Raw genomic sequence first — 14,118 nt, 5'->3', positions numbered from 1 at the left:
TCAGAAGACCATCAGGGAGGGGAAGAGGGTATTTTGGTTGATACATTGTGTCAACTTGAGAAGTATAGAAGCTTGACTAAGTGACTCAACATCTCCATCCTGGGATGCCCTATTACCCTCTAGGATATTGTCCATTGTATCAATTTCAAAGTGTAAGTGATCCAGCAGGGTTTAGTCTGAGCAAGAGGACGGCAGGGGGTGGTGAGATTGTTACACTTGCCCTGGTGGGATGGTACAGAAGAGGCTTGTTCTCCCTACCTTTTTGCCCTTTGCTGTCTTTTACTGCCTTGAAGTGTTTCTCCTGTGCTATGCCACACTGCCCTGGAGCCAGCTGATTATGGACTGTACCCTCCCGAAACTGAGCTAAATAAACCTTTCCTTCATTTTGAGTGTTGGGTATTTTGTCCCAATGATGAAAGAATATAAATAACATAGCAACACATGTTGGCAAAGTAAGATATCAAGTGAATTCGTAGTAACTTCTGGTAGATGTACACACAACCAATCACAGAAGTTCACCAAAAAACCTATCTCAGCAATGCATATAGTTATGCCGAGTAGTCAGCACTAAAATGACTATCTTCAATATCAAATTCAAACATGGAAATGCTACAGATGAAGGCCGGGTGCGATGGCACATGCTTGTAAATAGCACATGGGAGGCTGAGGCAGAGGATCACGGAGTTTGTTAAGGCCAATATGGGCTACAAGGGTGAGTTCAAGCCCAACCTGAACTTCATAGTAAAACTGTCTCAAAACTGGGGGGGGGGCGGGGGGGGGCGGCACCTTCAAGATGGCTGTCTTTACTGCTACTGGGCTGTATTTTAATAAAAATTTTCACTAATGAATCACCTATGTTTAAAGGGGAGAAAAGAAATTTCTAACAAAATGGCTAGAGCCCAGCTCCCTCCTTTAAGACCGAAATGAGACTGCATACTGCATGTATATGTAGCTTCTAACAAGGCCACAGTCCGGCCATTAAAGGAGCTGTTCAGCAGAGGCCAGGAGTCAGGAGGGAAGTTTTTGTGTCTTTTTACTGTTTACTCTAGGCAAACATTCTTTTTCTGTTTAAAAGGGAAAAGACCATTAGTAATGGCAGTAACTTCACAATTCTCAAAATAAGTATTAGGGACAGGCAGCTTCATGCATTTTTTTTTTGTCTTTTTAGTGGGGAAGGCGGGGAGAGTATTTTTGAGACAGTCTTACTATACAGTTTAAGCTGGCCTTGAGCTCACTTTGTAGCCCACACTGGTCTCAGATTCCCAATGATCCTCCTGCCTCAGCCAGCTTCTGGACTGCTGGGATTACAGCTGTGCATCTGTGGACCCTACTGTCACCGAGGATAGTGGGCATCAGTAGCTTTCTCTTCTGCCACAGCAGCTCTGCTGTTAACTATTTTACATAATTATTACACACAGTGTTTTTTAAAGGTTTTACTTAAGGTTCTAAGAATCAGTGAATATTTACAGTGTCTACCTCAAAATAAGAAGCTTCAGGATAAAAACAGGCTTACCTTCTGGCATGTTCTGTGGAGGTTTGTAATTGAAATCTGTTGAGAAATCTGGCCCCTCACAAAGTCGATGACATGCTATTGGGAAGACAGGTTCCAGTAGAGCAAGGCGAGCTTCAAAGTAATCTCGGATTGTCTCTTCAGCCACTCTTGAAAGCCTAGTAAACGACAGATGTTTTGAGTGTCCTGACACACCCAACAGCACCACAGATAGACTCAGCATCACATGGGAACAGCACTTGTGCCCTCACCCCACTTCTTGCTCATTCCCTCTTGCAGCAGGCAACTATCAGACTGTACTAGACTCTCACTGTAACTGAAACTCTAAAGGCCAAGTCTTTTTCTCTGCTTCTATCTCCATTATCCTGGTCATTAATACAGTGTCTGCTCAAAATTGCTTAATGAATGAATAAAGAATGAGAGACCATCAGTTCAGGGCAAACAGGAAGGCAGGCTCTTTGTAGGGAACCGAAAAGGACAGGGAAGCCTTTTGAGGGTTCTGGGGGTTCCTCAGAGCCTGGCCTGAAAGAGGAACACGGCTATTGGGAAGGCAGACCAGGCATGGGCCTGACATGTCTTTTGGTCTCTTGTCTAAAATGTACGTTTTGTTCCGCTTAGAGTATAGATTCTCTGCATGTATTTGGAGTAACAAGTTTATAGGCAGGAAGGGCTAATGATTTCCTAGGATGGGATCTGGAGGCAGGAAGAGCAGCTTGACCCCCCAGAGTGCCAAGGAGGTGCTCACTGTATGGAAAACAACACTTTGTTCAGCTCACTAATTTTTTTTGTTCTTCATTTTATTTTTCAAATTCACTGTATTTCAAGGATAAAAAGGAAAAAAACAATTTCAAAACACATCAATCGGGCGGCAACAATGGTACTGTCATCCCCAAATCAGTCACCCACAGCACAAGACATCTTTTTATTCAACTGTTGGAACAATACCAGCACAATTCTTTCTCTTCAGTGACCTTGTATAACTATGTTAACTATTCTTTTATATATACACACATGCATGTTTTTTCTTTCAGCTTGTCACATGGAGCCAATATGTTTATATATGTGGGTCTAACTTATGTCACTAATGACTATGTTGTCAAGTTGCATCCATTTACCTGTAGGTTTCCAGTTTTTCCTTTTTTAAGGCTGTGTAGTACACCACTGTATAAAATACCCTAATTTTTTTTATCTATTGCTCAGTTGGCATGCAGGTTGTTTCCAATTTTTGGCTATTTAAAGCTGTGCTTCTATAACCATGGGTGCCTCTATATCACTGTGATATCATGTTTTTAATTCTTCTGGGAAGATATCCAAAAGGGGAGTAGCAAGATGGGACCTCCAGGCCTAGTTTTTTGAAGAATCTCTACACTGATTTCCACAGTGGTTTCACCAGTCTGCATTCCCACCACCAGTAGAGAAGGGTTCCTTTTCCCAACAGCCCATCCAGCATTTGTTATTGTTTGATTTCTTGATACTAGCCATTCTTTCTGGGATGAGGTGGACACTCAATGTTGTTTTAATTTGCTCACTAATGTTTGTAGCATTTCTGGAAGACACTGCCAAAATAATTATTAAGTGATAAAAAGATACCTGTATTATGAAGTATGAACTTAGAATAAAGTAAGACTTGGAAGTCACTTTAAAAAACTAAACACAACCATATACGGGCTACCACTGGACTGGAAGAGACAGACTCCAGACTCTTGCCATGAGCACCATTTGTGGACTGGGTGGAGAGCGAGCAAGGCCACACCAGGAAGCAAGCCCAGTCTGGGAAGCAACGTCATGTGTGGGCTGCTGCTGGACTGGAACAAACAGACACCAGCCCCTTCCAGCACACAGGCTGGCAAACAAGAAGTAGCAACCCCCACCCCACAAGCAACCGGCTTATCCAGAGAAACACAGGCTGTGATGACAGGTAGGGGTGAAATGCAATTGGATGCTTGTGGTGCTCTGATGTTTCACCAACACTGCAGGTCGAGGGCCAGTGGTCTGATCATAGGCTCAGAGGACAGCAATACACAGTGTGACATCTAGAGGGGATCGCCGTCTGAGGGTTGCAGCCATTGTTGATTCCTCATGGTCTTGTATTGAGGACCTATATCATTTTCATTGTTTTGTTGGGTTGGGTTGTATTCCCTTTTGTTTTGATTATGTTAAATCCAATGGCAGGAGCAGCTATTTCAAAGATGGCAAGATATATTATGGTAGCAATGTTGGATTTACTTTTGGCTTGTTTTGAAATCCTTTATTGAACATTATTTTGTTTTTATTTCTATTTTGTTTAATTTTTCACTATATTCAGAATTATCTGCAGCAATCGTGAAGACATCAAAAGGCATTACAGTAAATACTGTTGATCTCATAATGTTCTAAAGTCATAATGTTCTAAAGTATCTTTTACACTGGTTTGTTTTCGTTTTACTCTTTTATCCTCTTGAAATTAAAAACAAAAAAACAAAAACAAAAAAACAAAAACTGGTACACAGAACGTTAGTGCTGTAAAGGAATAAGCCTCCAGACATGGAAGGAATCATACATAGCTGCAGTTAAATGAAAATCAATCTGAAAAGGCCAGACAATGTATGATCCCAAATACTGTGGAATGGGCAAATTAGATAGCCAACAACAAGGGCTCCTAGGGGGTGGATGCAAGGGACAAAGATGTAGAAAATAATTTTTAAAGCAGCAAAACTGCTCTATGATATGATGGTGAATGCTGACCACTACACACTGGGGTCAGCCACAGGGAATGTTCCTGAACTCTGTGTGAACTGTGGTCTAAGGATGATGATGTGTTGCAAGCAGATGTAGGGGTGCTAACAAAGGTGGGGGATGAAGGTATATGTGGAACTCTACTTTCCATTCAATTTTTTGGTGAAGTTCAAGCTACTCTAAAATACAGAAATATTACAGAATAGTGGAAAAGGTTTTAAGGAAATGTCAGCCAAATTAACAGCATACCTAATTATAAGATTTTAAGGAGATACTCCTAAGAGTTACTATGTGATATTTTCTAAGACTTTAATAACATGCACAAAAATAAAGCATGCCACTAACTTCATGATCTGCAAGAACAGAAGCATGTCATTTTACATACTGCCTCCTTTTCCTGAGCAATGAGACCAGTCCAGTGACAATGTGTCCAAATAAGCAGGCTCTGTGATGCAACTGTGGACCTGCACTCTACTTACGTCTCCAGATGACTCTTCAGCAAGTCATACACAAGCACATTGTTACACTGCTTTGCAAAGTGCAATGCACTGTTCTGGTGCTTTGACAAAATGTTACAGTCAGCTCCACATTCGATTACAAGCCGAACAATGTCCGAATTTCCTCTCTTACAAGCCTAGGTCAGAGAAAAGAGTGACAGGTAATTAACTATAAATGATAACTACCGGCTAGCACACGTCCCCCTCACCACACAGATGTGGCAGTAGTCTGTGAAGAGTGCAGAATTTGATGGAGAAAGGCTGAGCAAACCTGCAACAGGAGTCAATCCCACTCCGTTTACGGCATACGTAAGGCTGACAGCTTACATAAGGCTGGTAAGGCTGTCTACCAGGGCCAGGCCAGAAAGACAGAGCCCCTTTGGCTCAGTGTCTGGGCCTGCTATGTCCTCCCAGGTGCTGCGCCAGGAACCCAGAGCAATAGAGGAGCAAAGCAGCACTGGGCTGGGCGCAGTGAGGCAGATATAAACCTGCTAGCCTGGGAGTTAATTAATGGGGTACACAGGGCATCTGGAGGCTCCAACCACCTTCCTCTGGGAACGTGTCTGCCAGCCAGGCATGGTGGCATGTCCACAGTCATCCTAGCCACTGGGAGGTAAAGCAGTATGACTGCAAGTCTGAGCCCAGCTGAGCAACTCAGTCAGTTGGCAACACTCCACCTTTAATTCTTTTAAAAAGTTACTAAATGACAGAGCACAGCTGGAGGCCCTGCAGATCCCTCACATGCCCAGAAGTGAAGGTCTGGGAAAGAAACCTTCAGTGAGAGAAGGGGACACTCAGAGAGCCAAAGCATCTGCAAAGACGAGAAGCGCTCTCCTAACTTGGGCATGGAGACCCTTGTTGCAGCCTCGCATAACTGATGCCATCTTGTGTCCTGTATTTGACCCAGTGGAGTCAAAAATTACTCAGGGTACAAACATCATGAGAAAAGCAGAATGAGCTTCACCCACAACAGAAGCATTAACCTGCTCAACAAAGAAGCAGGATACTGGTGTCAACCAAAATTAATCAAAGATTCCAGCTAAACTGTTTCTAACAGGATGTCTTGCTTTGTGGTTTTCTGCTTTAAATGCCCTGTAACCCTCCAGTTTGGGGCCACGCAGTTGGACTCTGAAACAAGGGTTTACGCAAGTGCTTGCTGAGCTCAGCTAATAAAATCCCAAAATGTATCAATTTGGCTACTTGGCTTCCAATGTTGTTTACGAACCCACTTCAATCCTGTATCACTGCTGTATAAACCCTCAATAAATTATCTCGACAGCCCTGGATCTGTCCACCTCATTTTCTAGTTCCTGTGGATGTGCGCCTTCAGGACCCAGTGTGGCCCTCATTACATCTACGCCAAGGCTTGTCTCAGGATCGCAAGTCCGGTCACAGTGCAACCACACCATGTGCTTAGTGCTGCTCCAATGGCCCACCCAGTCCGGGCACTGCCTACTTCGTTCTTTCCCCAGGCACCAGCATACACACCTGGCTGAGGGGCTGAACAGCTTACCTTCATGAGTGCAGTCTCGCCATTGCTCTGCTGAAGATTTACAAAGGCTCCCGCCTCCAAAAGAATAGCCACGGTGGTTAAAAAGTTCTGTTTTTTTTTAAAAAAAGCAAAATTAATTCCAAAACATCAGACTTTTTAGGATATTCTAAAACCTCCATCCCCATGAAAGACTGGGTAGATTTATGTCAAATGGGTGGCTGGCCACTATCACCTGTTTCTTCACTGTGGGCCAGGGAGTCATGCACTCTGGACCTGCCCCCACCCTGCACCTACACAGCCACCACAGGTTAGGCCTTCAACTGACTTCTAATTAAGAAAACTCTGTAATGTACATCCTTTAAAATGACAATACATGGGAACAGTTTAAGTTATTAACCAAAGACACAATTTTGATACATTATCTAAGGTCTAAAGCAATACTAGTAGTTTAGATGAAATCAATAAAAATTATTTCCAAATACATTTTGAAAATATAGCTAGAAAATTACAGGTATTAAAACTATAACATGTCACAGATCAACCTGAATATTAAAGTGACCATATGACCATTGTATTGCACTATAGAACACTCCCGAGTCATCTGACGTAGTGATTTCACGAACCTTCTCTGCAGCGTGGATGAGGGCCGTAGTCCCATTCTTCTGCCTCCCGTTCACTTTTGCACCTTTGGTGATGAGGAGTCGCAGGAGGTCATCTTGCCCTCCTGCTGCAGCAAGCATCACCAGTGTCATCCCACTGGAGTCCTTGATTGGTTTGTGAATGAAAAAGCCTGTTAGTCATTTAATAATTTTAGAAACAAGTCTCTTTAGTCAGGATATTTCAATGTGCAATCACTAGAGTGCATTTATTTATGCATATCCCTATATTTTTCACTAAAATGTACTAAGCAACAACTAGAAACAACATCGGGAGTCTTCTCATATGTAAATGTTACCAGAAAATATCACAGCTTTCCTGTACTGAATCCCTAACAAACATCCTAACTTTGTACCATATAAAATGAACAGTGAGTCAGGTGCCAGAACATCTTTGTGGTAGCAGCTACCTAGGTGACTGAGGCAGAGTGGTCACATGTATAAGGATAGAGTGGGCATCTTACCCAGACACTGTCTAAAAGGAAAAATAAGGGCCAGGGATTTAGCTCAGTGGCATAAGCACCTGCCTAGGAAGCATGAGGTCATGAGTTCAATCCCAAGTACCAAAAAAAAAAAAAAAAAAAAACCTGCTTAAAACAAAAATAAAAGGAGTACTGTGGCTTGAAAAATATGCATTAAGATCTAAAAACAAAGAAATTCTGGGCTGGGCATTTAGCCCAGCAGTATAAGCGCCTGCCTGGCAAGCGCAAGGTTTGATCCCCAGTACAACAACAACTAAAAAAGAAAAAAAAGACAAAAAAGAAAAAGGGCTGGGAAAGGCTATACCTCAGCTACAGAACACTCCCTTTAATGAGTGAGCCCTGGGATTGCTAGTCAAATTCTCCCCCTTGAGATCGATGAAAGTATTAAAACTTAAAAATGACCTTAGTAGGAGAATTTCATTAAGTGGCTGAAGACAATGTCTACCCGTCTCTGCGGAGGCAAAAACAGCTTTATCATGTTTAGGCAACAACCAGTTGGAAAACAGTAAGTGAAAAGTGGTCACAGGAAGAACACATATTTTGAGACATGTAGGAAATATGTACAAATGTGTAAGAGCTAGGCAACGAAAAAACTCTATTGAATTTACCAAATTATTCCAAGATGGAAGTCCCAAATGTAAATAAAAATTTTCAGATATATATATATATGAGATGTAATTTTAAATTCTAAACTTTTTTTTTTTTTTTTTTTTACCGGTACCAGGGATTGAACTCACAACCACAGGCTTGCAAGGCAGGCGCTTATGCCACTGAGCTAAATCCCCAGCCCCAGTTCTAAACCTTTTTAATTTCCTTTTTTTGGGGGGAGGGGCCACTGGGGATTGAACTCATGACCTCGAGCTTGCCAGGCAAACACTTGTGCCACTGAGCTAAATCTCTGCCCTCTAAGGCGTTTTCTGAATTGCAAGCTCAAAGGACTAAAACTTGAAAATATTCAACACAAGTAAACTAAGAAAATAAAATCTTTTCTAAGATTAAGGCCATGGAGAGTTCGAAAATGGCAGCTTGCTAGGGGGCTGGGTGGAGTCTCTGTGGAGAAATCAGATCAGATGCTAGAATATGACAACATAGAGAGGGCCAGACGAATGGATAATGATTCTTATTAACCAAGGAAGTAACCGAAGGGAAAAATAAAACCAGGAAGAGGAAGGCAAAGCGCAGGTGGAGAACTGAAACCCAATGTGCTCACTGAGCCCCTTTGCACACTATACTAGGCACAGTTGGAGGATTTAAGGTCGTGCTGATACCGGGGCTGCCGATAACAGGAATCTGCAAATCTCAGACCTTTAACAGGAGGACACGACACAGTGAGCTGTGGATCAAAGGGGAAAAGCTGTATTGGATCTTGGCAACTGTTAGAAATTGAGATCTGGAACCCCACGAAGCAGCCAAAGCCACCTGGCCACACAGGAGGAGATTGCGAGAAGCTCCAGAGCTCCAAAGCCGGACACCGCGCAGTTTCCTGACTCAGCACTGTGCTGAGAACACAGTGAAGACAAGCAACGCAGTGAAGACAAGCGGCGCAGTGTGCAGTGGACCTAAGAGGAAGATCTGCATTGAGTCCCAGTGAGCACGAGGGACTAGGTCCCGTGGCTGCTGTGGCTGGCTGGAGGACATCTTGGAATTGGGCAGAGCCCAGCGCCATGGCAGTATCAGTGACACAGAGAGGACTGATGCAGGACATCTTGGTGTTGGTCAGAACCTGGTGCCATCGTGACATCAGATAGTCGCTGCTGGAGCAGAGAGGTCTGGTGGAAGACATCTTGAAATTGGGCAGAGCCCGGTCTGTGATGGTGTCAGTGACACAGACAGGACTGGTGGAGGACATCTTGGAACTGTGCAGAGCCCTGCTCCATGGTGACATCAGTTAGCCACCCCTGGTGCAGAGAGTACTGGCAGGGTCTGCTGGGGCTGAGCTACACCTCTGGTTGGGACACAATAAGCAGATACAAAATTGTCGTGACTCTGTGACGTCTACAAGGTACAGCCTAACTTGCGTATTGGCTGGCACAGAAGCTGGAAGCTAGCCTGCACCGTCCCTGCATCCCTGCCTACCTCACATAACAGCAAATTGGGCAGGGCAGCAAAAACTCCAGTCAGCACGCTTCAGAAAGACCCTAAGCAATACGGAGAGGACCAGAGACCCCGAGAACACACCAGTCTAAAAGAAACCAGAAACATGACAAGAGATAGAAATAAAAAAAAAATCTCCAGCTGCCGAACCTGGGAAAATAAGCTCAGGAGAAGCAAATACAGAAGAGAACCAGCACAGTAACCATTCAATACTAGACACAGCATCAGTGGGTATTAAGAAATATCTCCATGACCTCAGAGATGAATTTAAAACTGTACTTCTGATCCAAGTGAGGCAAAATATAAAGAGATTAATTAAAGAAATGATAAGCCCCTCCCAAGAGAACACAGATGGAATAATAGAGAAAATTAGAAAAGAAAGAGAAACCTCTGATGAAGAATTTAAACATAACCTAGAATACATGAAACTGATCCAAAGAGATTACCAGGAAACTAAAAACTCCATTGAAAACTGGCAAAATGACTTGACAGAAACTAAAGTTAGCTTTGTGAAACTTGAAGAAAGATTTATGAAATATGATTCCAGGAAAGAAAAGCCCTCTGAAAAATAGCAAGGAACCAGAAAGAAACAATTGAAGGCTAGAAGACAAAATGATACATAACTTAAGAAAAACCCATGTGAGCGAGGAAGCAGGAGTAACCAAAAATGAACTACAAAGAATATTCACAGATATATTAAAGGAAAACTTCCCAAGCATAGGAAAAAGAAATGATATCCAGATAAATGAGGCACACCCAACTCTAGCTACCTACCACCCAAACAGACCTACCACCAGACATATAATAATCAAGATTCCAGAAATCCACCAAAAGAACAGAAGCAGCAAAAGGAAAAGAAGCAAATTACCTACAATGGAAAATTTATCAAAATAACAACAGACTTATCAACTAAAGTCTCAAATTGAGAAGAGCCTGCGGAGAAATTATTCAAGCCCTGAAAGAAAATAATTTGCAACCAAGACTGATATACCCAGAAAATTCTCTCTCAAAATTAGTGGAGAAATAAGATGTTTCCAAGACAAGGAGGAACTGTGGGAGTTCATGGCCACCAACCCAACCTACAGAGAGTGAAGATGGGAACAACTATTTGGAAGAAAACTAAAGACAATAAGTGAAAATCTCCAGTGAACTTGCTTTGAAATCTGTATTTATTTAAATTGTTTCTTTTTGAACTGTTTTGTTCTCTTTTGATATGTTTAATCTTACCCTCTTTAAGATAAAAAACAAGTTTTTGTTGAATCATTGAGCAGAACTGTTGGCAGTGTCACTATTTGAATGTCACTTTAGATTAATTTTGTAACCTGAACAACCATTTCTAAGATGACAATATGTAACTTTCAACTGATGATTTCTTACTGTTTATTATTCTTCTGTAATTCTGTATTATTTCTACCCTTTTTTCTCCATGTTTTTTTTCTTTCTCTTTAATTAAAAAAAAAAAAAAAAAGATTAAAGCCATGAGTGAAATACATCACCAGACATGCTGTCTCAAAGTAAAAACCCCCATGGTGAGAAAAATAAGCCACACAAAAGCTGAGAGGTCACACCCAAACCAGTCATCAGGGCTGACAGGAATTACAGAAACTAACACTTTAGGTGCCACAGTTCTGCAACATTTGAATTTTACAAAGTAAATACACATTACTTTTGTAATTTAAAGTTGGAATGTACAAGTAATTTTGTTAATAAAAAAAAAAATACTTTCCATGTTCCTTTTCTGAGAATTTTTGCCAACGACAGACACATTACCTCCTGGTCCAAGTTGTAGTCTTCATTTGAGTTAAGCGCAACCTTTACAGAAATATAATCTCCATTTTTCACAGCGTCCCTCAGCAAATCTAAAACGAGAGGACAGATAAAATAAGTTTTACATAACCAGATTTCTTAAAAGAATTTGACTAATTCCAAAACCACTCACGATTTGGAATTGCATTTGCTGTGTCAGAAGTCTCATCTTCCCCATCAAGGTGCCTTTGAAAGTCTTCTAATTTCATCCACTCCAGTTGGAGGTCCATGCCCAAACTCAGAATGTGCTGCCTGCCGTCTGCAATACACGTGAGCCTTATGAACATACTCTCTAGATTACCAAAAAACCCACAATGCTATTTACGAAACTTGTGGTGTTTTAACCAAAACTATGTACATTTTAAACATAGGCCATTATATAATAAAGTCATTGCTTTTTCATTGCCAAGTGCTCCAAAGGAATACAGATCAATAGCTTGGCACCGTGGCACATGCCCATAACTGTAGCACTGTGGAAGCCTGAGAAAGACAGCCAAATTGAGGCCAGGCTAGCCAACTTCACAACTGGTGAAGACAGTCTCAAAATAACCTTTGTTAAGTTCTTACCACCTTGTTTTGAAAGCCTATATTATTGGGTTTTTTTTGTTATTGTTATTTGTCTCTTTTTTCTTATATTTTTGTTTTGTTTTTTCCCCTCTTTAAAATAAAAATAAAATAATAAATAAATAAAAGAAAGGGCTGGAGATGTGGATAGGTGCAAAAGCACCAGTTTCAATCCTTACTACAGCACGAGGAAGCGGGGGAGATAAATAACATGAAACGGTAATATATAAAGTTTTAAGTACACAACTAATTTGCTTCACAAAATGAGAAATGATGAGGATTCAGGAAGAGGACTCATGAGTCATTTTAATGTGACTTTTTTCTGTACTTGGCCAACCGTCCGTACAGGTTGTCAGTTGTACACACAAATTTTACCACTCAGTAAAAATCACTGCCGCTCACCGTCCGGGACATGGCCCAGTCCCGGGGCCTGAAAGCTCCTTGTTCTCACAGCGCTGAGCTGTGCCCCGCAGACAGCAGCATAAACCACCATCTGCCTCCTCCCACGTCTGCCAGACTCCCAGGCCCTGGCACACTGAGGGCCTCGCTCCTCCCTCACCGCCACTACACGCACACACCCCAAGATCACAGTGCAGCTCATTCTGAGAAATTCCCAATGCCTGCATGCCATTAAAAAGAAATCAGTAAGTAAGAGAATTTTCACCTAAAACCAACTCAAAATGTAGGTTACCTAGCAACAGAAATAAAGTGGCAAAAGATGCGAGCAGCTCACACACAGCTTGTGCTGCCAACCCATGGCTCCACACCCCACACCTATGGGCTGTGGGCTCCCGCCTCCCCGGTCTCTGAGGACAGAGAAGAGCTGCAGCAAAAGCAGCAATGCTGTTCACATGCTTTAGTTCTGGTCTAGGGTGACAGGAATCGACAGGTCCAATGTTCGCACGTGACCCTGTCTCACCACAGTGGAGACCCCGTTCCCCGACCCTGTGGCAAAGAGAGCGTCATGGCGCCAGCTCCAGATGGGGAGTGGGCAAGTGAGGGCTTCCCGAGGCTGAGATAACAGGACCACCGCGGGGAGCGGCCCAGTCAGTCAGGCGGGCTTCGGCTGCAGCTCACGCCTTAATCTCCTGGAGGAGCAAAGTCATCAGAGACCCATGCTCGTTCCTACCCGGTGCTGGATGGCACCGTGGCATCTGTCCCTGTCTGGGGCCTCCGGTCTGCTGGCTGTTGCTTCGTCCCTGGTGTCTCTCCAATGGCATTATTTACAATGTTTGTGCTGAAATCTGAGTTAGTCACACCCTTTCTTAAAATAATTTAGCCCTAAACACATGCATTCCTAAAAAAGTAGTTTTGTTTGAACTTTACAAAACTTGAAGTTTTTAAAATATTTTGGACACTTTTTCACTTTTTTAATGGTAGCTATGATAAATAGAACGTACCCTACAATCAAATCTATCATTTTTTTATGGTATTTTTGTTGTAAGCTATCTTTCCCAACCCCAGAGTCACAAATATTCTTAATGCTCTAAATACCTAACACCTGAATGTCACCTTCGCAGTGAAAGCCTCGCTCCATCAGCACTTTATCTGGGGGGACTGAGTCACCCCGAGCAATTGGGTGTGACAGCCCCGCCTGAGGTCTCTCCAGGGCTGTGCTGTGTACTCCCCAGAGCTACTGGAATTCTGTACTCAATGCCAGCTTGAGACAGAAAGTTGTGATCACCACAAGTCAAAACTTGACTTGCTTTTCTTAAGTCTTCATAAACTTTAGAAACAGTACCTGGAAATTCCATGAAGAAACACACTGGGTTTTTGTGTGGTGCTGGAGCGGAAGCTGAGGCCTTGAACACACTATGGAAGCGCTCGATCACTGAGCTGTGCCCTCGGCCCCATGCTGACATTTATAACGCAGTTTGATGACAGTGGTGCGTATCTTGATTTTCTATTAGTTAACAATAGCATATGTAGATTTTAATGACTTACTCAAGAAACATTTTGTAATTTTCTCCATGCAATCTTATCTTTTTCCAATAATATTCTTAGCCATCTTATAAATATACTGCTACTAAAAATTAGCTTCTCTGCCAGGCATAGCGGTGCATGGCTATAATCCCAGTCCTTGGGGCGTTGAAACAGGAGGGTCAACACGAGTCTGAGGCCAGTGTGGGTTACATAATCAGTTCAAGGCTAACCTAGTCTAGATTTTATAGCGAGACCCCGTCACAAAAAAAAGTTTTTCGTGTACTGGCTAGGCATACCTGTCATCTCAGCACTTAGGAGGCTGAGGCAGGAGTATTGTCAGTTTGAGGCCAGCGAGGGCTACAATGAGTTCAAGGTCAGC

At 42.6% G+C, this 14,118-nt stretch overlaps 1 protein-coding gene across 1 annotated transcript in view; it reads right to left on the bottom strand.

Moving 5' to 3' along the window:
* Mphosph8 (M-phase phosphoprotein 8) overlaps positions 1-14,118 on the bottom strand; it is a 39,354-nt gene that overhangs the window by 2,910 nt on the left and 22,326 nt on the right. The window contains exons 6-11 of the mRNA XM_003477384.5: positions 11,386-11,511; positions 11,217-11,305; positions 6,838-6,978; positions 6,236-6,322; positions 4,705-4,859; positions 1,514-1,668 (exon numbers count right to left, since the gene is read on the bottom strand). Of these exons, the coding sequence (XP_003477432.1) occupies positions 1,514-1,668; positions 4,705-4,859; positions 6,236-6,322; positions 6,838-6,978; positions 11,217-11,305; positions 11,386-11,511 (753 nt within the window). The remainder of the gene's footprint in view (positions 1-1,513; positions 1,669-4,704; positions 4,860-6,235; positions 6,323-6,837; positions 6,979-11,216; positions 11,306-11,385; positions 11,512-14,118) is intronic.

The sequence above is a fragment of the Cavia porcellus genome, unplaced genomic scaffold (assembly GCF_034190915.1).
Source record: "Cavia porcellus strain 051 isolate PalLab524CR breed Dunkin Hartley unplaced genomic scaffold, mCavPor4.1 scaffold_21, whole genome shotgun sequence".
NCBI lineage: Eukaryota > Metazoa > Chordata > Mammalia > Rodentia > Caviidae > Cavia > Cavia porcellus.
The sequence above is the reverse complement of the archived record's forward strand: the minus strand, read 5'-3'. Positions and strand labels throughout refer to the sequence as shown.